Source organism: Magnolia sinica, chromosome 15 (genome assembly GCF_029962835.1).
Source record: "Magnolia sinica isolate HGM2019 chromosome 15, MsV1, whole genome shotgun sequence".
Taxonomy (NCBI): Eukaryota; Viridiplantae; Streptophyta; class Magnoliopsida; order Magnoliales; family Magnoliaceae; genus Magnolia; species Magnolia sinica.
In genome coordinates this window covers 73047537-73073180 of record NC_080587.1, presented here as the reverse complement: position 1 = coordinate 73073180, position 25644 = coordinate 73047537, and the positions used below count along the sequence as shown (strand labels likewise).

At 41.4% G+C, this 25644-nt stretch overlaps 1 protein-coding gene across 2 annotated transcripts; it reads right to left on the bottom strand.

Annotated features, from left to right (window-relative positions):
* Positions 1-828: 828 nt before the first annotated feature.
* Positions 829-18067, bottom strand: LOC131226651 (uncharacterized). 2 transcript variants are annotated; one of them, XM_058222259.1, is made up of 6 exons: positions 15350-18064; positions 13306-13739; positions 12429-12590; positions 8247-8322; positions 3398-3556; positions 829-1317 (listed from the first exon to the last, which is right to left on the bottom strand). In XM_058222259.1, exons 1-6 carry the CDS (start codon positions 18005-18007, stop codon positions 1195-1197), a joined length of 3612 nt encoding a protein of 1203 aa, XP_058078242.1. In that variant the 5' UTR covers positions 18008-18064; the 3' UTR covers positions 829-1194. The 2 variants fall into 2 exon arrangements, 1 of the variants encoding a protein (XP_058078242.1); XR_009161958.1 differs by lacking the exon at positions 829-1317 and adding an exon at positions 9193-9444 and having other exon boundaries at positions 3519-3556; positions 15350-18067.
* Positions 18068-25644: the final 7577 nt, after the last annotated feature.

Here is a 25644-nt window from a genome sequence, read left to right as displayed (position 1 = left end):
CACCCTCTGATTAACGAACTCATCCCTACCATTAAAGGAGAAGATGGAATTTGCTACACCCATACTGAAAAACTTCAAGGTCTCTCTCTCTCTCTCTCTCTGAGAATGGCTGTAATGACTGGGTTCGGGCTCGGGCTGGACTATTTTGGATCTTCACAGGCCTGGCCGAGTTTGCACAGAGCTTGGCCCGGCCCTAACCCGCCCGTTGATACCCCTGGTCACCTTGGACCACTGCATTCTGAAACAGAAGCATCATGTGTAAGTGGGACACCCATGTAACCAATGTGCATGTTCCAATGGCATTAATTTTCCTTTCTCATTATGCATCTTTCTTCTCTATAAAGATACTCTTTTAAAAATATAGCACCCACCCTTTTGGTCCAAAGACAAATAACAACCTCCTCAAGTTTCCATTTTCAATCAAGAACCACCCTCCGGTTAACATCCGTCAAGCAAAAACGTGAACTAACCATGCCAATCAACCATAACAGCTATCTACCCCTGCTTGGCGTTTTGGAAGAGGGCAGGGGCTTAGGGTTTGGGAGAATGGGAGAGGAGTGGTTAGGGTTTGAGTTGGGATTTTGGGAGAGGCGTAATATTGTCATTAAAAAAAAAAGAAAAAAGATTTTGCTGTCACAAGAATGGTTGGTATTTCCGTCCAAAAAATTAACAGCAGGTTGACTTCGACCATATTTGGAAAACAGGTGGTGTTATTTTGAGCAAACACAAAAGCGAAACTGTTATCTGTCTTTGGGCTGAATGGTAGGGTGCTATATGTCAAAACCTCAAAAAACACGCACGCGCGCGCGCGCGCACACACGCACAAACTCCAATCCCATGTATCAAGATCTGCTTATAAATCTACCAAACAACAATATGTTTGCAATAGCCATGTTAGTTCAAAAATAAAAAAGGAATGAACCGAACACAAAAATCATCATGTTGTGCAATCAGATCAATTCCATCCACCTTTAGAAACTGGGGATGGTTAGATCGAGCAGCTTCCTTCCCTGTACAAAAACTAGTGGCATTTCTGTTATCTCTATTTCGACTTAAAAGATACACACCTTAGGTAGGATCCCATCTCGGATGAAGCTTAGATGTTACCGTTGACGAAAAAACAGAAGTGTGGATCACACACCTGCAGCCATGCAAGCTTGGACGCATAGAAAACAAAGCTTACTATGAAATCGACTAATATCGTAATGCAGCTTCTAAAGAATCTCGTACAACCAGCTGCGTTAGTATTGGCGCCGCCTTCAGTCCAACAATCTGAACAAGAGGATTAGAGTGGCCATGCAAGAACTTCTTCGTTATCTGTAGGGCACAAGTCACAAGATTTTTAAGCTCCCTTTTGACCTACTATTCTCAGAAAATCTACAGAAAACATTGCCTGCCCCATTTGTAGGAGAATAGCAGATAAACCATTCTCTTGTTGAATACAAGAGAAATGCTAAGGGCCTGTTTGGGAGCTTGAATTTCAAATACCTATGATTCCGAATCAAGGCGATTCTAAATCTTCATTTGTGTTTGGCAACTTGTAATCGGAATGCACTGGATTCCAAAAATAGAAATGCATTGAAATTTTGTAGAATATTTCAAGGAGTTTGAATTTGATTATTAAATCAACTTTAATATCCCTAACTAGTGTATATATGCAATGTTTGACAGAATGATTGTAATTAAGCCCATTGGTTTGTAGGAGTGGGCCAAAATATTCCTAACTAGTATATTTCGAGGAGTTTTAAGTCAACTTTGCCTGAAAATGATGAATTTCCAAGCCTCGAGTGGACCACAAGCATAGGATAACAAATGAGCAACTAACCAACGTTTTTTAGCCATTGGTTACATGGCCAATCTTTGGATGTTCAGATCATTCTTTTGATGTAATTTTAGTGATGCAGCAGATAATATGATTGTTTTGGTTATTATCAATGTGCCACGTGTAAAATGGATTAGTAGCCTTGTGACACCTTTGTTACAAGTGTGACCCTTATGCCTTTAAAAAACCTCCAGTACCAAATACCTCCCAATCCACGCTACCAAAGAACTTTTGGATTCCAAATACGCTACCATACACATTGCCAAATGCTAAGTGCATTTGTGCAGAGAGGATGAGAATCCTCTTTGTGATGCATGTGTGGGATCTGGGTCGTTCATTTGGTGGGCCTGCTGCGAGAAATCCTTGGCCTCATAATCTGGCCAGTCAGCTCATTAGGTGAGCAATGCATTTATGGTGAATGTGGACCATTGGCCAATTTATTTTAACCATCTATTTTAAACATGCACGTGCACCCACAAGTTTAGGCAAGGAACAAAGATGACGGGAGCGATTTTCAATGAAATATGCATTTCTCAAATGTTGTGGTTTTCTGGTTGAGTATCAGAGTAATGATGCTTGAAAAACTCCAATACTCTGCCAGAGTGGTGGATGATACACAGGCACTTGGAGTCTTGGACATAGGGCTGTCAATGGGCTGGACCTGGAGTTGGCTTTGGCCCGGATTTTGAATTGTTTGGGCCGAGCCTATTCAAAATTTTGATTCTGTCTGGCCTGAGCCCGGCCCATTGACAGCCGTCACAGCCCCAAGGACATTACATAGTAATTGCATACGAGGCATACAAGTAACTCAAATGGACTGTCCAAATTATGGGTCTTGGTTAAGATGTATCGTGAACCAAAAACTGTGCTTATTTTAATTAGCTGAGTATCTAATTGGTGGAGTCAATAAAAAAATAAAATCCAATGCTCCTATTTCGACAAACGAGTGCCCACAAATCAAAGTTTGTAATGCATGGGCATTTTCACACCGGGCTTAAGTGGGGTGGCTTGTGGGATGCAGGAGCACACTCGAGGTGGGCGGCCCGTGTGAGGCGGGCCCCACCCATGTGAGGCAGAACCCATGTAAAGTGGGCCGACGAGGGGGGACCAGCTGAGGTCCTAACCCATGAGATGCGGGGCCTGAGCTATGAGATAAATGAATTGATTCGTCATACTCTATCAGTTCGAGCTTTTAGAGCAAGTGGTTAATTGTCCTGCATCAAGGTGGTATCAAAGCGGGAGGTCTTGTGTTCAAGACTCCTCACCGGGGGGTGATTAACGTAGAAGCATTTTCACATGGACTATGAGATAAATGGATTGATTCGCCATGCTCTATCAGTTCAAGCTTTTAGAGCAAGTGGTTAATTGTCCTGCATCAGTCTGATTTTGACATTGTATGTTAGTGACAGTGGGTTCCACAATTAAGTTATATGCCATGTGTGCAAATTCTGAGTGCCCAAGTATCAAGTGTCATACTCTACCAGAGCATCAAATATCTCCACATGATTTTCTTTTTCTTTTGGTGGGCAAGCTAGTCACAATTTACAGGCAGGTCTGATATAGGCGTGTACATACCTGAGTGCATCCGAACAGCTTGAGCAACCTCAGTGCCGAGCATTTATCCACGATCAATCCAAGTGCCTCGTCTGTCAATTTGCGGCACCAAGACAGATCCAAACTGCAAAGTGTTTTGGAACAACGGGCAGAAAGTGCGATGGCAGTATTGTGAGCAACCTGCAGCAACAAAGTCAGAAATGAGAAAATGCATACTTGTGCACTGAAGGGTATGATCAAAATAATCTTTCTAAGACTGCATTGGTGAATCTGGGCGACACACATCAGAAGGGGGTCCTATACGAGCTCTACAAGTTGGCCAATCTAAGACCAGGCCATCATATTGTAGATGTGACCCCATCCGAGGGCACTGATTAAAGATCCAGCACCGAAGATGAACATCTGGTTGAAGATCCATCCTCTCCATGCTGAATATCTAGACCATCCGAACATGCAGATTGAAGATCTGGCCCACATCAAGGGTCCAGATTGACTTTTTTACTTTTGAGGGATACAAGGACTACTTTAATTTAAAAAGGGGAAGCGATCTACTAAAGTACAAGGCTGGTCTCAAAGAACCAGAAACTGCAAGAGACACTATGGGATCATTAGAGTTGCAAATCCTATTGGCAAACGAAGCCCTTCAGAAACCACTCTAATTTCCTCAAAAACATCCTCTACCACCATCATCATCATCTAAGCCTTATCCCAATTAATTCGGGTCAGCTACATGAATCTTGTTCTGCCATTCCACTCTATCAAAGGCCAAACCTTCAATTAGACCATAGGTCATGCAATTCTTTTTCTTACCACCATCCACATCCTTTTGAGCCTTCCCCTTGTCCTTGTAGAGCCTTCAACTTGAACCAACTTACCACTAACCAGCACAGCTCCCGGTCTCTGTTGCACATGACCAAACCATCTAACTCTACTTTCCCTCATCTTGTTAACTATTGGTGCTACCCTTAAGTTCCCTCAAATGCATCAATTTCTAGTTCTATCCAACCGCCTTGCCAGTCATCTGTCTCAATGTCCTCATTTCAAGCTACACTCATCTATGAACATATTGTTCCTTAACGGTCTAACATTCTGTACGATACCCAGATGAAACTTTTCCCGATTGCCTAACGCAAGACAGCCAGGGACAAGCCACAGAAATCCATCTTGATGTAGGGAAAAAAATGAAGAAACGATTCTGAAATCCTCCCCCAAAGATGTTCGTGATGCGTGAGTAGCACAAACTGCATTGGCCAACCCAGAAAAAACCACTTCAACTCCGCTTGAGGGGTTGGAGAGGATACCACCAAAGCCCGCTTTACTATTCTCCAGGTCCCAGATCCATGGAAAATCAAGGACCAGTGTCTCAAGACATACAAAGGAGTAGCAACAACTCTGGAAGAGTGCATGCTTCTCCCAAAGAAAAAGAAAAGGAAAAAAAAGATCTTCCGCAATAAGGGTTCAGGTTGACTTATGATCTGGAACAGATTAAAGCCTAGATGACTCATCTGTACCAAATCCAGCAGTCAGGTTGGACCGTGGGGGTGCACAGATCCAATCGGATGCCCCACAGCACCCATTGGTTGGATTGTGATGCCCACAAGCGCAGCTACGCATCCTTTTTTTTTTTTCTTTTTTTGGGTGGTAAACTTGGATACTTCCAAGGTGGTAAGGTTTACAAAGGAAACACAACCAGAGACATAAGGATGAAGTGCTTTGTACAGCCATACAACTTAAAAACCCTCATAAGGTCGGTATGCGTACAGTTTCCAAAATTTTGGATTTTCTTTCATTCATTTTTTTTTTCTTTCTTTTGGAATATAAATGTTTACTAATCAACCAAAAGCGCCAACCGGCAGGGAAAAACAAGCAAGAAAGCTGAAGATCAAAGAGAAAGCTCACATCCCAGGCTAAGCCAACTAGGGCCGAGCAACAAAAGGAAAGAAAGCCCAAAGCACAGGCCAATCAAATGAACCTAATAGCCCTCAGCCTGGCCAAGCAAATTAGAGGAGAAACCAGCGCACCATCTGCAAGAAAAACAACCAACCCCTCCCAACTACAAGTTGAAGTCTGGTAATCAAGCAGGAAACTTGGTGGTACAATGATGGTGTAGAAAAAGCTATTCACGAGAAACATTCATGTTTCAAAGACTAGCAAGGGATTCGAAATGATGAAAATTTTGAACATATAAAAATGCCAAAAGGACTGCTAAGAAATTAGTGAGGCTTAACGTAAGGTTTATGATGATCTTTATAATAGATTGGGGACAAGAATAAGTGAGAAAGATGTCTTCAAACTTGTAAAAATGAGAGAGAAAGGGTAGGGACCTAGATCATATTAGAGGCATTAAGAGCGATAACCAAAGGGTACTACTAAAAGACAATGAGGACAATGAAAGGTGGAAAAACTATTTTCAAAACTTGTTAAATGACAACCACTTTGAGAGCATAAGGACAAAACAAACTATAAACTCAAATTACATTGGATACCATAGATACTTTGGTAGGATTAGGATATATGAAGTGAAAAAATCTTTGAGAAAGATTAAAACAAGAAAGGCCCTTCGACCAAATGGTATACGAATAGAGGTCTAGAAGTGCATGGGAGATACAGAGTAAATTTTGGTTGACAAAGTTGTTCAACAAGATTGTATGATCGAAGAAAATGGTAGACGAATGGAGGAAAAGTATCATGGTACCTATTTATAAGAACAAAGGAGATATACAGAGCTACACTAACTATCATGGGATTAAATTTATGAGCCACACTATGAAACTTTGGGAGATGGTGATTAAGCAAAGACTTGGCATGAGATGAATATATTAGAAAATTAGTTTCGTTTCATGCCCAAGAGGTCTGCCATTGAAGTTATTTTCCTACTTAGACAATTAATAGAGAAAAATAGGGAGAAGAGGAAGATCTCCACATGGTCAAGTGAGTTCTCAATTATTGTAAGCTTACATCAAGGGTCAACATTGAGCCCATAACTTTTTGCATTGGTTATGGACAAGCTAATGTGACAGTTGCTTTAGATTTATGGAGGGATGCTTTAGAATCTAAAATATTTAAAATTGGTCAGACTAAAACAGATAATATGGAATGCAAATTTAATAATAGTATGATTGAAAATGAGGAATTAGTTAAGGCTGTTGACTGAGAAGTTTCCCAAAATGCCATCTTTGATACCTTGGGTCAATAATTCATGAGAGGGGAGAAAGAGAAAAGGATGTTGCCCATAGAATTCAAGCCCATGTGCAAGAAATGGAGGTGCGTCTAGACTACTATGTAATCCTCATGTACCACTCAAACTAAAAGGGAAATTTTATAGGATAGCTATAAGACCAGCCATGCTTTATGGGACATAATGTTGGGTAGTTAAAAAAACATGTTCATAGGATGAGCGTAGCTGAAGTGAGGATGTTGAGATGGATGAGTGGCAAGATGAGGAAGGATAGAAAGTAGAAATGAATGCATTCGAGGGAACTTCAGAGTAAAACCAATAGGTGATGAGATGAGGGAAAGTAGATTTAGATGGTTTGGTCATGTGCAACTGAGATGAATAATCGCGCCGGTTAGGAGTGAGTTGGTACAAGTTGAAGGCTCTCAAAGGGCAAGGGGAAGGCCCAAAAGGACGAGGATGGAAGTGGTAAGAAAAGACTTGATGATCTATGTTCTAACTCAAGGTCTATCCCTTGATAGAGTGGAACAACGGAACCAGATTCATGTAGCCAACCCCAATTAATTGGGATAAGGCATAGATAATGACGACGACGATCATGATATAACATTGTGGCAATTTTTCAAGTGAACTTACCATTAGGTTCATGCATAGATGTGCTTCCTTGCATAACTCTCATCAATCACTTTGGTCAAGTGATTCTTGCAATCCAACTGACGGCCAAGAAAATGGATGGTCTATATTCATTATACTTAAAAAGATTTGTAATTGTAATGCCTCCACGTGCAACGCGTGTGCATTTTACCAATGAGCTAACGAGTCTAAATTTCGTGCCTGGTCATTCACGCATTGAAGCATGCCTGATACACACCTTGTGGTCCCACTCCTATGCTAAATTGACAAACGTGACCGCATGCATACGTGTGTGTGGGCAAAGCGAAACAATAATCTACAAGTACAGTTTTCGGGGAAAAAAGGTGACCAAATGAAGAGATCGCATGCCATAGGGTTACGTGTGGAACCACAATAATTGCAGGGGGTAATGTTGTTCACCAAAGTGATTCTCACAACATTAGGAAATGAACATGTGGAAGGATAAAAACAACCCTCACTCTTCTCCATGTCACTTTACAAACTTGCATTGGATCCTAAACTCAAGACACACGATTATCATTGAAGTATTGTTACGGTTGCATCTTCTTGTTTACAAGCAAGAACAGAGATTACTTAAGAATAGAAAAAGATTAATGCTTGCAAAAGAGATATGTAAATATGGTACAGCAATATCTACAGCTTGAAGACAATCACATCCACTTAGGGTGTGTTTGAATGCGAGGAATCCCAGGGAAAAAATATTTTAAAAAAAAAAAAAAAAAAACCAACAATTACCTAATAATTATTTCCATAAACATTGTTGAAAATGGGATTCCATATTTAGGGTCTTGTTTGGCTAGCAAGTGGAGTCCTCACATTCATTGGACAACACTCACCTACTTGCTTGAGCTAGAGAATCCTACCCGTGGATGAATGATTACTGTGGAATCCACGCATCCAAACAGCCTGTCTTTTCAGTGGGAAGACAATTTCCATGTACGCATGGATTCCACGTATCCAAACACGCCCTTTGCTAAAACCAAGCCAAGAGATCCTTCAAGAATTACGAAAAACCACAATATTGGTAGGTAATGGCAATACCTCTTTGAGATTATTGAGTGAAAGTTCTCTCAATGACTCTCCAGATGCTTCCAGAAACGCAGATATGCCTTCATCACTGTCAATAAAAGTTAGCAACAGTCAGTCGATATGCAGACTAGAGGGAGGCAATAATGTGGATTTGCATGAGCCGGAAACTTCAATTATTTTCTTTTTGTTTATTGTTTCCTTTGTTTCACTTTGTGATGGCTAGTGGAGTGACAAGAGGGTCACTTCTTCTGGCCTTCGCCGCCATTGTTTTCCTTTTAATACAATTTGCGTCTTTTTAAAAAAAGTTTCTGGATAAGAAATTGAAGAAAAGGAAGCTATGACATTTATGGGATTAAAACCCTATACAAAAAGAAGCCAGCACACAACAAACCACCATGCCAAATGAAATTAAAGTTATTGAGCCTGAATTACTACAAAAGGGAAGATGAAAGAAACCAAGTAGCATTGTATCAGAAAGATATCATTGTATCAAGTAGCAGAAACCAAGGAAAAGAATGGAAAGAGTCATGCACTAGCACATCTAAGGTTGTTCACTCAGTTAACCAGGATCTTTAGCTGTGGAAAGTGGATCATGAAAAGAAAGAGAAGTGCAGGGACAACAAGACTCAAAGTAATAAGGTTCGAGCTTCGTGATAGAAAAGCAAATGCTTACAAATTTGTAGAAAACGAGAATAGAAACAGAGGAAGGTTGAAAACTCAGTGACAAGGGAAAAAACCACAATTTTAAAAATAAACAAATTTAGAAAATAAAATTTGTCAGAACTAAATTTCTCTATCCATCAACATCACAGACTCCCATTGAAAAATATTTAACATCCTTCCCATGTATAACCCTGGAACACATGCCTATCTTATTTCCAGGTTTGGATAACCCACTTAATATGAATATACAGACATTACGAAAATGCGAGTCTGTCAACATTTCCCTCCAACTCACCATGGAGCACGTAGGAATGATATTTGCAAACGCCAGGTCCTCTCACCTACCGTGTCGAAAATGAGGGTTGATCACTTCAAGGACCATCTTTTACACAGGTCCCCATGAAGAAAAAGAAGAAGAAGAAGAAGAATGTGTAAACGTTGGAGAAGTGAATTGACCATAAATATGTAAAATCAAGAATACTCAACGAGTCAAGAGCCACTTTTTATTCTTTTTCCTCACTTTTGCATAATCTTTTATGATGTCAGTCTGCAAGCATTGAAGAAAAGACAAATAAAACACATGTAATATCTCGGCAGATCAACATACCTCTTTTTGAAAGGTAATGTTATTTTATTAAGAAATAAAAAAACGCCAAAATTAGAAACTAAAACCCCACAAATTACAAGGAAGCAGACCGACAAGAATCCGAAAAATCAAGAGCACATCCAACAAATGGTTCCAGAGTTGATGCCCAAGAAACCGCATCTAATTTGGCCTTCCTAAACGCTTTCATCAGGACTACAATAACTTAAGATTCATTATCCTCAGCAAACCAATATACTGATGTGGTGTAGACAATGAATAAGATTCGTCAACCGCACACAATTATATCAAACCCTAGCACGAAATCACTCCAAAACACACCAAATCCAAGAATAGAGATTCATCAACCGCACACAATTATATCAAACCCTTAGCACCAAATCACTCTCAAACACACCAAATCCAAGAATAGAGATTCGTCAACCGCACACAATTATATCAAACCCCTAACACCAAATCACTCCCAAACACACCGAATCCAAGACTAGAGATTTGTCAACTACACAATTATATTAAACCCTAGCACCAAATCACTCCCAAACACACCAAATCCAAGAATAGAGATTTGTCAACTGTACACAACTATATCAAACCCTAGCACCAAATCACTCCCAAACACACCAAATCCAAGAATAGAGATTTGTCAACCGCATACAATTATATCAAACCCTAGCGCCAAATCACTCCCAAACACACCAAATCCAAGAATAGAGATTCTTTCACTTGACAAAGAAAGGAAAATCAATGCAATAACCAACGAATAATTAAAGCTTTCACCAGTTTGATGGCTTAGATCACACACCCCACTTGTGAAAAAATATGCACTTGCACAAACCCTATAGAAGGGTTGACGCCCACAGCTCATAGAGAATAAAAATGTCCCAAAGCTCATGGACATTTTCTATTTACTGAGTTTTTATATGGAGGAAAACAATAAAGAAGCCCTAGTACTAATCTGGGCTTTATATAAAGCATAAACTATAGGCTAGATGTTATAAGTTCAGCCCTACAATCTTAATTTAAAGGAAAATGGCTAAAATACCCCTATATACTTAAGTGAGACGTAGGCAAGCAAAAATAAACCAAAACTCATCAAAAAATATGATAAAATTCATAACTTATGGTAAATAACACCAAAAAACCCTTTTGTGGACCCAAAAGTATACCACGGGTGCCACAATGCATGACTTATTAATGGATATGTGGATTTAGCCTCTTATGGAAGATACTTGGGCCCCCCATTCAACAGTTTAATCCATCCCAAAACTTCTCAGCAGGTATATCAGCCCCAATCCATTAGCATTTGTTTGTCCACATCCTCATCATCCTCCCGGAGTTGGGAAGGACTCAACCTGAAGTCTGATATGTTGTTTGTTGCCTTGTATGGTGTGAGATCAGCAACATTGAATGCATTAAAAGTGTTTTCTTTGGGTGGTAGCTCAATGCGGTAGGTGTTGTTGTTGATCTGCTTCAAGATCATGCATGGGCCAATACTTTTCTGATTCAACTTGTTGTACGTCCCCACAATAAATCTTTCTATTTGCATGTAGACAGACACTAGATCTCCCTCTTCGAAAACCACCTTCCAACATCGTTTATCTGCAGCTTGCGTTTATAAGCTTACTAACTTTGCTCATGCACCTGTTGAATTTGCGCCATCAATTCATCAATATCGTCAGGCACCTTGGTCATGGCGGCTACCGTTATAAGATTGACCACGTTCAAAGGGTTAGCACCATAGGCCATTTCAAACAGACTCTTGCAAGTAGTCTTGTTCTTTGCTCGGTTATATGCAAACTATGGGTGTGGTAAGGTAAGTCCCACTACTTCGGCTTGTTTCGTACTAATGTGCACAAGTTACCCAAGCTCTGGTTTTGGTACTTCAATATGCCCATCAATTTGTGGATGATAGGCACTAATAAAGCATAAACTACCCAACTACTTCTGCTTCCATAATGTCCGCCAAAAATGACTGACGAACTTGTTATCACAATCCGAAGTGATATTCTTGAGCACACCGTGCAGCTTCACTGCATTCCAAAAATATAACCTTGCAATGGAGGACGCATTACTGATTTTCCAGCATGGATCAAAGTGAGCCATTCTAAAAAATCAATCTACAATAACAAAATAGAATCATTACCACATTGTGTACACAACAACCCCAATATGAAATCCACGTTCACGTCCATCCATAGTGCTTGAGGAATAAAAATGGCATATATAATCTTGCATTTTGTGCACACCCCTTAGCTGTCTGACATATCCGACATCTTTCAACATACCTAGCCACATCTCTCCTCAATTATGGCCAATAGTACTTTTCCTCAATCAATGTGACAATTTGATCTCGACCCTCATGCCCTCATAATGACCACGCATGAATCTCTACGAACAACTTGTTTAGAAAAGAACAAATTGGGGCACACAACCTCGTATGTCAAAAGAGAAGTACACATTGAGGAAAAGAAGAATAAATTAGATGTAATGCATCAACTATGTATGACGAGTCTCTGTCACAAGATAGTTTCATTAGTGAAACCCAACGAAGCATCTCCTGTGTGGAATTCAGTGGAAAAAACATGAAAGCAAATCTTGGTCTTTGGAGACCCCACAGTTCAATAGGTTTCTAACCACTATGAGAAGATTCTAGAATATAAGCAACAGGTATCAGCTAGCCTAAGATTCTAGAAAATAACAACATGTATCAACTACTATGATATTCAAGGATACCATAAAGGCAAGTGTTCTTACAGTTACCAAAAAAAGAAAAGTGCTTCGCATGTGCAGTAGGCAACTATGAACTAAGATCTAGAGACATGTTCATGATGTCTAGCATAAACACACCAAGATGTACTACCAAATAAATTTCATTCAACTGTGGAAGTTGAAAATTAATTACAACTGGACCTAAGTTAAGGAAAAACCTGAAAGCATTGCGCCGAAGCTTAAGTGCTTGAAGTGACCTACAACCATTGGCAAGGTGTTGCATCGCCACATCAGTCAGTTTTTGCAAGCCACCAAGGTCAAGAGCATGCAATCCAGAACAGTTTTCCGCAATGACTTTCAAGGAACTGTCAGTCAATTCCCTGCACCCAATGAAAAGCGTTATCATAAAGAGAACAGGAGTGACAGCTACAGCATTTTGTATAGTATAAAATGAACTAATTTAAATTCAGAATCTTCAGGAACACAAAGGCAACCAGGTATCTTCCCCATTCATTTGTAAAAAGGTAAACAAAAATCCCAGCCAAAATAAGATGAAATAAGCATATTAACAGCAAGGAATGAGTTAAATCAAGCTCTTCATAATTTAACCACATAAAGAAGAGATGTTATACAATGCTCAGGCAGAGAGGATGTACATTACAGCATTAACTTTTAATATCCAGTTAGTCCAAGTAGGTCCCATTGTTCAGTGATATGGGGATCAGAACCGTTGATATTGTGAGCACCACCATTTGTGGTCCATCTGCTAAAAATCTCCCAGATGGAAAAATTCTAAACCTTTCAATAGGTGGCCAATAAAGAAACAGTAAAGAAAATATGGCAATGGTTCCCATTCAACCAATAAAAGGCCAATTGTTCTATAGCTAGGATCGTCAAATCTGGAGGACTGGTGCATAGGCATTAACAGTAAGGCCCATCATAACTTTGTTATCTATCAGCAAACCATAGGCCCACTCATACAAACTGAAAGCCCAAACACATTGTGCAAACCTTCAGCCTGAGCACTGTATAATAGTACATCAATAAAGAAATTTCACTAAATGTAAGGAGAAAGAATAAGCCCAAGGCCCTTACCCACAATCCGCCAGAGCAAGTTCCTTCATATTTGGACCACATCCAGAAAGAAGCTCGCGGACAAATTTGTCACAAACATTTGGAACCCCAGCTACCGACAACACTTCCAGATGCTTGAGCTTCTTCAAAGCAGAGAGAATCAACATTGCATCTACACTCTGGCATTCATCTATATACAATTCCCTCAGTAATGGTCCCAACTTCTCAGCTAGAGTTATGATTCCGGCTGAGGTAAGAAGGGAACACTGGCCCAAATTTACAGATTTTAGTAAAGGTGCCGAAGAGACAAGTGCTGTTAGCCCATCATCTGAAAGCCGATATGCACCCCTCAGGGATATGGTGATTAATGAAGGCAAATTGTTTGGTGACCGAGCCAAGGTTTCACGCAATATATAATCAGGTAAACAGCGTCCACATAGATCAAATTGTAGCACCTGATGTCATAAAAAGAAAAACATTAACCTCAACCAGATCATAAAATTAAACTAAAGGATAAGAAGCTACTACTTCAACCAGATAAGATTTAATTGATGAGGGGGAAAAATCCGCATGGTTTCTTAATTAAAGTATGGTAAAAGATTGTTGGGTGGTGACCATACAGTAGAGAATGGTTTGATGATTATAATGTGAAGAAAAGAGGAGAAGATTGAGAGAGGAGGAGGAGGAGGAGGAGAGTTTGGGAAAGATGTCGTGTTAGGCTTGCTTGCCCTAACACACAATATTTTATTATAATAGAGCATATAGTACACCGCAGGAGAAGAGGAAAGTGTGCAAATGCACTTACACTAAAACTTACACTAAAAGGGCCAAGGGCCACTAACCACATACAATATGCACTAACATCTCTATACATACATACTCAAAAACAAAGAAATAATACCTCTAAATAAAAATAAAAAATAAAAAGAAGTAACAGGAAAGGAGTTTCGAAAATCATAATTCGAAATGCTTTTTCTTTTGTTTAAGGATCAGAATTTGGGAATGCTTACTAGTTTGCCACCGAAATGGTGGGATTGAGGGGCACATGACTCTCTCCGTGGAGCAAGAATCCACCAAGTCATGCCCTAAAAAAAGCCAAAAGGGGAAAAAAGGATTTCATTTGGAGAGAAAATAATACTTTCCGAACTTGCACCTAGGTTTCTTGTAGCAGCTGGTACGCTGAAGATTCTCCCATTTAAGTCTGTTAGAGAGAAGCATGGAAATGGGCAGTTGTGCACATTATCCTAAAACATTTAAACTCCCTTCTTTAAGTGAAAGAATGTGTACGAGAGGATGGCGTGGTAATCAGAATCACTATATAAAAGTCAGAAACTGATGTTGGTTGCCTGCATGCATATGAAACTAACACGTAAAAGTCTAAATACTACAGACACCATTTATCACAATATTCACATGTTTATAAAGGTCACCGTATCATTCCTCCAGTAACCAAAATGACCGCTTAACATTTTGGGTCGTGATTTGTGAAGAAAAGACAGCCATTTAGAAGAGTGAAGCTCCATCATCATCACCCATCCACAGCATGGTTTTTGGACTCGGGGACTCAGATGAACTCGTTTGGTCCTGACTCCTGAGTAGAATCGGGAGTCGGGAGCTGATTCGGCCCCACTTGCCTGAGTCGGGGCTCACTTGGGGGGAGTGACTCGTGGTATTGAACCAGATAGGGTACCACCAAATCCAAGTTGATTCGTCCCTGAACCTCTGACACCTGTCATTTAATGATTTGATGTGCAGTTCCTTGCAATGTCACGTACAGCTTATCTCAAATCCATGAGGATTCATTTCAAACATGGAGTTGATACTGCACTTAAACTTTATCCTGAGGTCCACAGCTGACATTTTACCCTCCTGAACTGAGTGTTTTATCTTTTGGGGCGCAACCCATATCCCATCGCCTCAGAACATGCACACACACCACCCTCGCATGCATGCATTCATGTGTGCACAAGGAATTAAAAAGATGAAATGCATTGTTCAGAAACCAAGTTAATTACTATATGAGACAAAAACCGCCAGGAAAAAGGAAATAGTGAGAATACTGTACCCTCAAGTGATCAGTATTGCACCCTCCGAGGATTTCTTTGAGCTGATCTTCTGTTACCCATGAACAATCTCTCAAGCAAATTTCAGATGGAGATCCACTGACAATGAGACCCAGAACATGACAAGTCATCTTTCGTGAATCACAAAGCCACCGACTGAGTTTGCATTTCAGTGAATCTGGGATTCCTTGGAGTGAAGTAATTGCTTCTGCATTCTTACAGAGAAGGTTAAAGCATAAATCTTGCAATAAAGGAGCAACCCGCATCAAACGCATATGATCACGATCTTGCGAAGGCTTCCATTCAATCACGGGTGAAGATTTGTTTCTATCAGAAATGGTACTGCCTTGCCGAGCTCTCAGCCTCACCTCTCGGTCCTTAATAATCCTCATGGCTGTAGAAAACGGGCCAGGCCAATCTTCAATTTCTTGCTCATTTTCTACAACTCGCCTTTCAGTTTCAGGCATGTGTGATGAGCTATCATCCCCTTGCTCTTCCGGTATGAAATGAGCGAATTTGGAAGCTAATGCTTTCGCTGTATCTAAGAACCTCACCTTGTTCCTTTGAACAACGTCAGTTCTTTCCACAGCTTTTCTTTTCCTTTTTCCCTTAGCAATCACCACTTCAGTTTCTTTACTGTTATCCTGTCCCACTCTTCCAGCCATTCTGGGCTTCATCGTTTTCGTTGTATTCTCCAATTTGGAGAGTTCTTTCAACCCCATCAGATCTAAAGTCACTTTTTCAAATACGTGTTCATCACTAAATCCTACATCAACCGTATCTGCGCCTAATTCCGCGGCATCATAATCAATCAACAAAGAGTTATCTTCAACCAACTTGCCCTTCCCTTTTTCTTCTCTGTTGTATCTTCTTTCCCCTTCAATAGTGCTACTACCATTGATAGTCGGGTCCACCTCAGAGTCCAGCTTCACCACATCACAACCAACCGACAGCGAATTAGCCAAAACCAACTTCCCCTTCTCTTCTTTGCTGTATCTTCTCACAACTGGGTCCGTCTCTTTTTCATTGGCCAGTCTTCCATCGCCTTCTCTGTCTCCTCCGCTATCAGAATCAATATCAATCACTTCAATTCTTCTCTTAACAATTCTAGTCCCTGAACACAAATTCAACAGTCCATTGTCATTTCCATCCGTAGAAAAGGAATTCAAAGACAGCGATACATGTATGTCAGCTTCCCTCGTTCCTTTTTCATGCCTTCCGCTGCTCCGCCTCGAACATCTCAAACCCAAACCCAAATCCAAACCCAAGTCATTCTCGCTGATTAGCCTATTCTCCTCAGTCCATTCCCCCACTACTCGATCTCCATCAGAACACTCAGTTTCTTTCAAACCCGGTTCTTTTTCATCCTTCACAAGAGAATTCAAATCCAAATTAAGATCGAAACCCAATTCTCTTTTTTCATTTCCCACAAGCCTTGAACTCCGCCTCAAGTATCTCAAACCAGCACCTGTACGCAATTCATCCTCACTCATTATCTGATCTCCATTGCAACCTAACTCAGCTTCTTTTGAATCTGTCACTTCATTTCCATCTCCTGCAATAGAATTCAAATCCAATATCTGATCAGAGGCTAATTCTCCTCTACCTTTTTCTATAAGCCTTTTGCTCTTCCGTCTGAAATACCTCAAACTGGAGCAAGAACTCAATTCACTCATCTGCTTCTTGATTCCCTCGTTTTCTCCATCCTTCACCATTCGGTGCCCATCTGAAACCAACTCGATTTCTTTCAATCCCTCCTTGTCTGGAAAACCAGGAGCCCTACCATTCTCTTTGCTGAAACTCAATCCATCAGAATCCAATCTCTTCTGAACCCCTTCCTTTCCTTCATCTTCAACCAAATCCCTAGATTTCTTACCAGCAGCATCCAAAAACCCAGAAACATGCTTCCTCTTACTCTTTCCCCCAGCGCTTCCAGAATCCAAATCCAAAACCCTAGCAACACGTTCCGTCTTACTCTCTCCACTTGCATTTCCTAAACCCAAATCCGAACTCACCCCTTCTCTTTCAGCATTCAGATTCACGCCATTTCCTTCTCCAGCACTGGGATTCCTGCAACGGCCACTCCGCCTCAGCCGACCCACTCCTACAGCACCGATAACGGCCGCATCTGAACCCCTCGATTTCAAATCCGAACCCCTCCCCGATCTATCAGCATCCGGACTCACGCAATTCCTTTCTCCTGCATCGGGATTCCCACCATGGCCCCTCGCTTTCCGCCGACTACCGCTTCCGGAATCAACCGTCCCTTTATCCGGACCGTTTGATTCCGAATCTGAAGTCTCTCCTTCTCTCTCAGCATTCATATTGTCGCCTCTTCCTTCCCCTGCATTGGGATTCCGCTGGCATCGGTTTCCGGCACTAACGACTGTCGTCGCATCTTGACTGTTCGATTTCGAAGCGAGACGGAGGCTGCGCCTTGGGGCCGAAGATTCCAGACCAGGGCAAAACCCTAACCCTAGGAGCGGGGTTTTGGGGTCGGAAGGAGAGGAGAGGTTGGAAGGCATTGAAGGAGAGTATAGAGAATTCGAATGCTCGTGGGGTTTTAAAGGAGTCGAGGGTTGGATGGTGGGAGTTGCAGAACCTGATGAGGGGCATTTTGGGGATTTTGGAAATTTCGCGCCAGAGCGTAAGACCGTCATCGTCAGAGAGAGAGAGAGAGAGCGGGAAATGGAGGGAGGGGGAGAGAGTGTGTGGGAGGGAGGGACAGGGTTTCATGCGAAAGCCTTTCGCAGGAAGTTCCTGCGCTTGAATGCTAGGTGGGGCCCCCCGTGATGTTTGGGAGAAATCCACACCGTCCATCCGTTTTGCGAGATAATTTTGGGACAACAGACCAAAAATGAGGCGGATCTAAAACTCAGATGAGCATACGAGAGGGAAAATTGGAGAAAATTTCCTACCATTGAAACCTTTTTGGGCTCCACCTTGATGTTTATATGCCATCCAAACCGTTCATAAGATCATTCCCACTGATATGATGTGAAATCACAAAAAACATAGCCTTCTACGAAGCTTTTGTAGCTGCATGAATGTTTCAACGGTGGTCACTAAATCCCCACCGTTTCCTCTCGTGTGGCACACTCAACTTTTGGATCCATACCATTTTTAGTTGCATGTACTATAATGATCTTAAAAAAATGATGGACGGGGTGGATTTCTCACAAACATCAGGATAGGTCCCACCTATCATCCTAGCCTAGGAACTTGCTGTGAAAGGCTTGAGCAGGAAACCGGCGTCCGGGGGACGCGACTTAGAAGTTACCCGGGTAATAGTTAAAGGGGTAACAGTGAATGTTACCCCGGACGCAGGGCCCAACCCGATGATATTTAGTATATCCAGTCCGTTCATCCGTTTTTTCATCACATTTTTAACACATTTTTATAAGTTTTAAGAATATAAAATTCTCAGGTGGACCACCCCACAAGAAACAGTGATAATTGAACCTTCACCGTTAAAAACTTACCGAGACCTGCTCTAAGCGGACATGCAATGTTTATTTTCCATACAACCAGTTGATAAGGTCAAAAATAACTGGATGAAAGTAAAATACAAGTATTAGATTGATACAAAACTTTTTGGATTGCAAAAAGATTTTAATGATTATATTTCCAATGGTGTGGTCCACCAGAGATTTTATTTGGTTAAGTTTAGTTTTGTAGTAACGTACTTAAATAATATGAAAAAACGGATGAACGGTGTGGATATAAAAAATATTAATCAAGTCGGCCCCCACACGGTAAGTATAACATCTGCTAAGCTATTACTTGTGTGTTAGATAATTCGCTCCTGCGCCTGGGAGGGTGAGGCACTTTTTCATACCGAAGCGGATTGGGTGGGGTGCCACACACCACCGACCTCGGTGGTGTTGTGACGTCTCCTAGTTATGTGGATACATTATCTGTATTTTATACCCACTACCCTTTTTAGATAAAAGTTCAAATAGACCACACTACGGAAAACACTTTTAAAAAGAACATATATCATTGAAAAGGAATCGGATCGGCTACCCTGCCACCAGCGAATGGCTGATGGTCGGTTCTCTGTGGGCCCCACCATAATGCATGTGTTTCATCCATTCTGGCCATCTATTTTTATAAATCATTTTATGCTATGACACTAAAAATGAGGTATATCCTAATCTCAAGTAAACGACATTGCAGTTGAATGAACATTGATCATTAAAAACTTTTTGGAGTTGTAAACGTTTTAAATCAACCTGATCTTTGTTTTTTACCTTCATCTGTGTTTGTATGACCTAATTAACAGATTGGATGTTGAATAAACAGTATAGTGGGCCATGGGTGGATTTTAGTGGAGAATATCCAATCATTATTATTTTACTATGGCGTGTTTCACCTAAGATTTTTATCCCTTTAATATTTTGTATCAAACTTAAAATGATACATAAAAATATATGAACAGCATCAAACTTAAAATGATATATAAAAATAGATGGACAGCATAGGTGAAATAAATACATTACGATGGGCCCACAAATCACCAAACACCCGCCACAGCGAGGGTAACAGGGGGAGTAGCCAATCCGTTTCCCTCCTTACGGCACACTATGATATATGTTCACAAGGTGACATGCACCCAGACAAAGGGAAAACAAAAATATCAAGGCCCCGAGAAGTCATCAGTGTTATACATTCAATCTCCACCACTACTATGTGACCTACTTTGCATTTGGATCTATTCTATTTTTTGGGAACATGCCATGAGATAATCTAGCAAAATGGTGTCATACAACATACATTATCACAGTAGAGCTGAAGGAATTAGGTGACGTCAACACACCACCCCAGATTGGTGGTGTGTGGCACACCACGCAATCCGCTTCCTTTTCATTCTCTGGCGAGTGTGATGGATGATAAGCAGTCGATCATAAATCACTAAGAAATTACATACGTGGTATAAAAATAATTTAAATCAAACCGCCCAGATTGTGGATCTTAGTTTGGATGTTTGTTGAATTAAAAACTATACCTCTTGAATATCCGATTAGGGGATATTTATTGGATGGTTGAAATTGAAAACATCCAACGACATATTTCAGCAAACAAGTGTCCACGAATCAGAGGTTGTAATTAGAGACGGTGAATCCGACAATCTGTTTAGTTTAATTTGAGCAAATCTGCGTTTTGTGTATAGCTCTGAGAGCCTGCGTATCAAGGTTCATCCGCATCCAGAGTATCAAATCCTTCCCGTAGAATGGCTAGGTTTTTGGCTTGTTAGCGAAGGAACGGGAAATTGACCACAGAGGAGTTATTCGATGCTCTGGCGGAGTGTGATAATCCATGCACACTCGTATAAGGATTGTACATCTGACATACTTCGATATCAAAAATAAACCTTATGATTGTGTAACGCACAGGGGATATTCTCAAAATTGGATTTATTACACTATCTTTAACTTAGATTAACAAATGTTAGAATATGGGACGTTGAATATTTTAATTATTAGACATTCATTAGATGTACACTGATCAACCTATCAACGGTTTATTTTCATCGTATTATTTGGTTTATGGCCCACCTATGATGATATTATCGGTATAGGCTGCGTAAAAAAGTGATAATATCATTGTATTTATGTGAATGTATATGGATGACGACCGTCCACCAGAGTATCATTGTTTCGTTTTTCGGCGCGTTGACGAGCGGGGTTTTTGGAAAACACTTGGGTACGTCGCGAGAGGTACCTGCTGGGGTTACTTTCACTGACACAGGAGAGACAACTTGTCGTGCACGAAATCCAGTCCGTCCATCACATACATCACCCCTTTTTAGGCGTTTAACCAAATATTCACAGTAATTCAACACTCAGGTGGGCCGAAACGACAGAAATATATCTAAAACTTCTAAATGGCATTGGCCCACCTGAGTTCTGGAATAATATGATTTTGGGTAATTCTTTCGTCCTGATGAGCTGTATATAATAAACACAACAGCGGGTCCTACCTGCCTGATTTTTGAATGATCATGGCTTTTAGGTTCAAGGGTTAAAATCAAGCATACTTATTGATTGACGGTTTGGAATTCATGAAAGTTACGCGAACTCGGCTCTCGTGTTGTGAGAGTATCCCCGAAGGGGGGTGCGGAGTGCGTCCTACCCCCGCTTGGACGGAAATCCGTCCGGGCAGGGCTCTGTGTGGCCCACCTTGATGTAAGTGTTTTATCCACTCCGTTCAACGATTTTATCAGATCATTTTAAATTATTTTAAGAAATTGAGGCAGGTACACAGCTCCAGTGGACCACACAAAAGGAAGCTTCACTGATAATGACACTCACCGTTGAAACCTTTATATGGGCCAACATGATGTTTTTTTACCATCCAACCTATTCATAAGATCATGTAGACGTGGATGAAGTGAAAACACAAATATCAGCTTAATCCGAAACTTCTCCAGCTCCTAAGAAGTTTTTAATGGTGGAAGTTCAATTCCCACTTTGTGATCCACTTAAGCTTTGGACATGTCTCTTTTTTATTAATAACTTTAAATGATCTTATAAAATATTTGAACAGGGTGGATAAAGCACTTACATCACGGTGGGCCCCACAAATATAAGCTTGATCCGAAGCTTTGGGCGGGGGTAGGACGCAATCCGCGTCCCCGACGGGTACCTTGCGCAGCTCTACTGGACTTTCCTCGCAAAACAGAACTGTTTGCTATCACTTTCGGGTTTGAAGAAGCGCAACTCTTCAACCGCGAAACGCAAGCGCGCGCATACGCGCCAAATGACGCGTGTGTGAGTGATCTGCGGCGTTCTTAGGGGGAACGGAGTGGCTACTCCCCTGCCACTAGCCGATGGCTGGTGGTCGGTGCTCTGTGGGCCCCACCATGATGTATGTGTTTCATCCATGCCATCAATCTATTTTTTCATATCATTTTATGGTATGGGACAAAAAATTAGGTATATCACAATCTCAAGTGTACCACATTACACGAAACAGTGTGAAATGAGCGTCGACCGTTAAAAACCTTTTGGGGGCCTTCAAAGTTTTAGACCAAGCTGATCTTTGTCTTTCTCTTCATCTGGGCATGTATGACCTAATAAATAGATTGGATGTCAAATAAACAGTAAAGTGAGCCTTAGGAGGATTTTAATGGTGGATATCCAATCATTATTGTTTTCCTATGGTGTGGTCCACCTGAGATTTATATCCCTCTAAATTTTGGGATGAGGCACTAAAATGTGTAAAAATGGATGAACAGAATGGATGAAACACATACATCATGGAGGGGCCCACAGAGCATCGACCACCAGCCGGGCAGCTGGTGGCAGGGGACTAGCCAATCTGTTTCCGATGGACGCGGATTGGCCGGTCCCTTCACCGGTAGCTACTGGGCTGCTGCTCATAGCTGGCGCCTTGTCATTGGTGCGTCGGAATGGGTCCCATCATGCCTATCGAGGTAAGTGAAATGACATTTACAAACAGCGTTAGAGCCCGTTTTCACCCGAATACCTCCTCAAGACGAGAAAAAACATCTGAATTCTCTCTCACCTCTCCCTCTCAAGTCCAACAAAAATCCAAATTCTCTCCCTCTCTCCTTCTCTCAAATCCAACAGAAAGCGCTATGTCTCTGTTGCATCTCACGGCGTGCTAACCCCAACGCATGAATCGAAGCTCGAATCCAAAGCCTCTCTGAAGCACACCATAGGAGCCCTCCATTGTCCAAGAGAAACCCAAACACTTCACGTCAGGTCTGTCGAATTCTCTCTCTCTCTCTCTCTCTCTCTCTCTCTCTCACTCACTCTCTCTCTTATTTGCAACAGCCTGGGGATTTGGAGACTTCTCATTTTCGAATGTGGATTTGGTCATTTTTCAGTTTCGTATGTCAATTTTTAGGATTTGGGAATTTTTCAACTTCGAAGGTAGATTTTAGAATTTGGGGATTTTCCAACTTGAATGTAGAAATTGATTTAGAAAATTTAACATATTCTTTGGGATGCCTAATCTAGACTTGGTAAGGAGCAAGGAGTTTGCAAGCATTGGGGATGCATGGTTCGCTTCACATTCATATTCGATGAATAATGGAGGGCTCAGCCGAACATAGCTTACTATCCGTTTAGAGACCAAATTCGTTGTTAGACTTGAGTATGTTTGAAAACTAGCCCACCCTTTTGGCGACGAAAGCCAACTTTTCAAAGTTTTCTTATTGGTGCAGTTCTGTGAATAGAAGATCTACTGAGAATGTCTTGAAAGCTGAAAATTCAAGTGCATCAGACTCCTGAAACACCTACAAAGTCCAGCAAGTTTTTGATGGGCCTGCTTGGATGACCTTTGGTTGGCAGAAGGGGCACGACGTCTTTCCACCCAAATCAGCAGCTATACTGCATTGATTCTTTGGAAATAATCACCATCAGTACTATCTTCATCATAATCATAGCCTTTTCTCAGCGGGTCGGAGTTACTGTGAAAATTTATAATGTGCGTATAAATATAGAAGTAGAAAAAATTGGTAAACGTAGGGAGAACTCCAGAGCTTGTTGTATCCTATAACCAAGTTTCACATTGTAACACTAACAAATTGAGGTTTGGAATGTTTCATTTTACCCTCCGTCATTGTTGATTTGTATTAACATGATTTGAAAACTAGTTTTCCCTTGTCAACACAGCCAATGTATGTAGGGGTGCACATTTAACCGCCGGAACCATGGAACCAGACCGGAACCGTTGGATTGGTCCGGTTTGGTCCGGTTCCGGTTCCCAAATTTTGAAAACCGTTGATTACGGATCGGTTCTGGTTTAGGGTCTTGTGGAACCGAACTGAACCATTGATCCGAACCGTAGAGCCGATCTGTGACAGGAACCGTGGATCCAAACCGTCGATCCGATGTATTTTTTTTAAAAAAAAAAACCTAAGTTGTAAGTCCACGCCCTACCCTCTCTCGCGCCGCACTCCCAATCCTCGCCCCCTGCCCTCTCTCTCGCCGCACTCCCTGGCATCTCTGCCCTTTGCAGTCTGCCCTCTCTCTTGCCGCACTCCCTCTGCCCTCTCTCTCTCTCTCTCTCTCTCTCTCTCTCTCTCTCTCTCTCTCTCGTTGTCCCGGTCCCAGGCACCGACACCCCCTAGCCCGAAGGCCGATGTCACCATGTCATAATCTACAACCAAGAGGACTTTGTCAGCAGGGTCGATGAGATAACGTCCGGTGAAGGAGTCAACGTGGTCCATGATTCTATCAAGAAAGACATATTCCAGGTGAAATGCTTTATCACAGAAAGTTAAAAGTAGTGTTTGGAAGCATCTCAAAACATGGGTTTATGGTGGGGTGATTTTCCTCCAATAGAAGGTTTTGTTCATTTTAGTACAACTACTTGGATCAAACACAATACGCCGTTTATGTTTCTTTTCTCTAACTGCCCCAATTGCTTGGTTAGTTCAAAACAAGCACCCACAAATGGAATCGATCAAAATTTTGGGCTACTTCCAAACACTAGCTTTAAGAGCTCTCTTACTCTAAGAAATGCTTTTATTGCAAGGATCACTTAGAAGTGGGCTCTTATGCAGGGATCGTTGGCATGCTTGAAGACTCGTGGATACATGGTGAACTTTGGGCAGTCATCTGGTATGCCAGACCCTGTTCCATTGTCATCTCTCACTGCCAAATCCTTGTTCCTGACGAGGCCCTCACTCATGCAATACAATGCAATTCTTTTTTCTTTTTCTTTTTTTTTGTTTTTTCAAATCAACTAACTGGGCTGAATTTTTAAAAGCCCAGAATTGTGGATCCAATTCAGGACCGAACCGTTCTTCACGGTTCGGTTCCAGGGTGCTAACGATCCGGTTCCAGTTCCCATATTTATAAAACTGTTAGGAACGGTTCGATTCCAGTTTCACCCCAAAACTGGACTGAACCGACCCATGTGCACCCCTAAATGTATGCATGTCAGTTGAGCTGCTAGTGAATCTCCCTTCTAGTGGGGCAACCTGGGCTTGACTCCCACTGATGTACTAGTTTCAGTGCTGCCTGAACTGATCATGAAATCCAGGTTGAATGAAAGGCAAAAAAAAAAAACTGCCTAGAGAGATTAGGTTGGGTTTGATATGGTATTGATGGTAATTACACAAGCTTATAAGAAGCCCGGTAGGCTTCTTAGCAGCAGATGTTTTTTATGATAACTAGTTCGGGTATTTAGACTTGTAGCTAGGCTGTCAACAAGGATGCAGATTGGGTACTGAGTTACTCGGTGAGCCCACCGTTATGTCTTCTTGACTTATCATGAAGTATGTAACATACAAGGGTGACTCTTTGTGCATGCATATACA

Bases quoted from the DNA above. Each gene is read 5' to 3' on its own strand.
- LOC131226651 (XM_058222259.1), bottom strand. From the start codon at position 18,007: ATGACGGTCTTACGCTCTGGCGCGAAATTTCCAAAATCCCCAAAATGC. The intron at 12,591-13,305 runs GTAAGGGCCTTG...CATTGGGTGCAG, and splicing joins CTTGCTCTGGCGGATTGTGG to GGAATTGACTGACAGTTCCT. The intron at 8,323-12,428 runs GTTTTTCCTTAA...TTTTATTGACAG, and splicing joins CTTCGGCGCAATGCTTTCAG to TGATGAAGGCATATCTGCGT.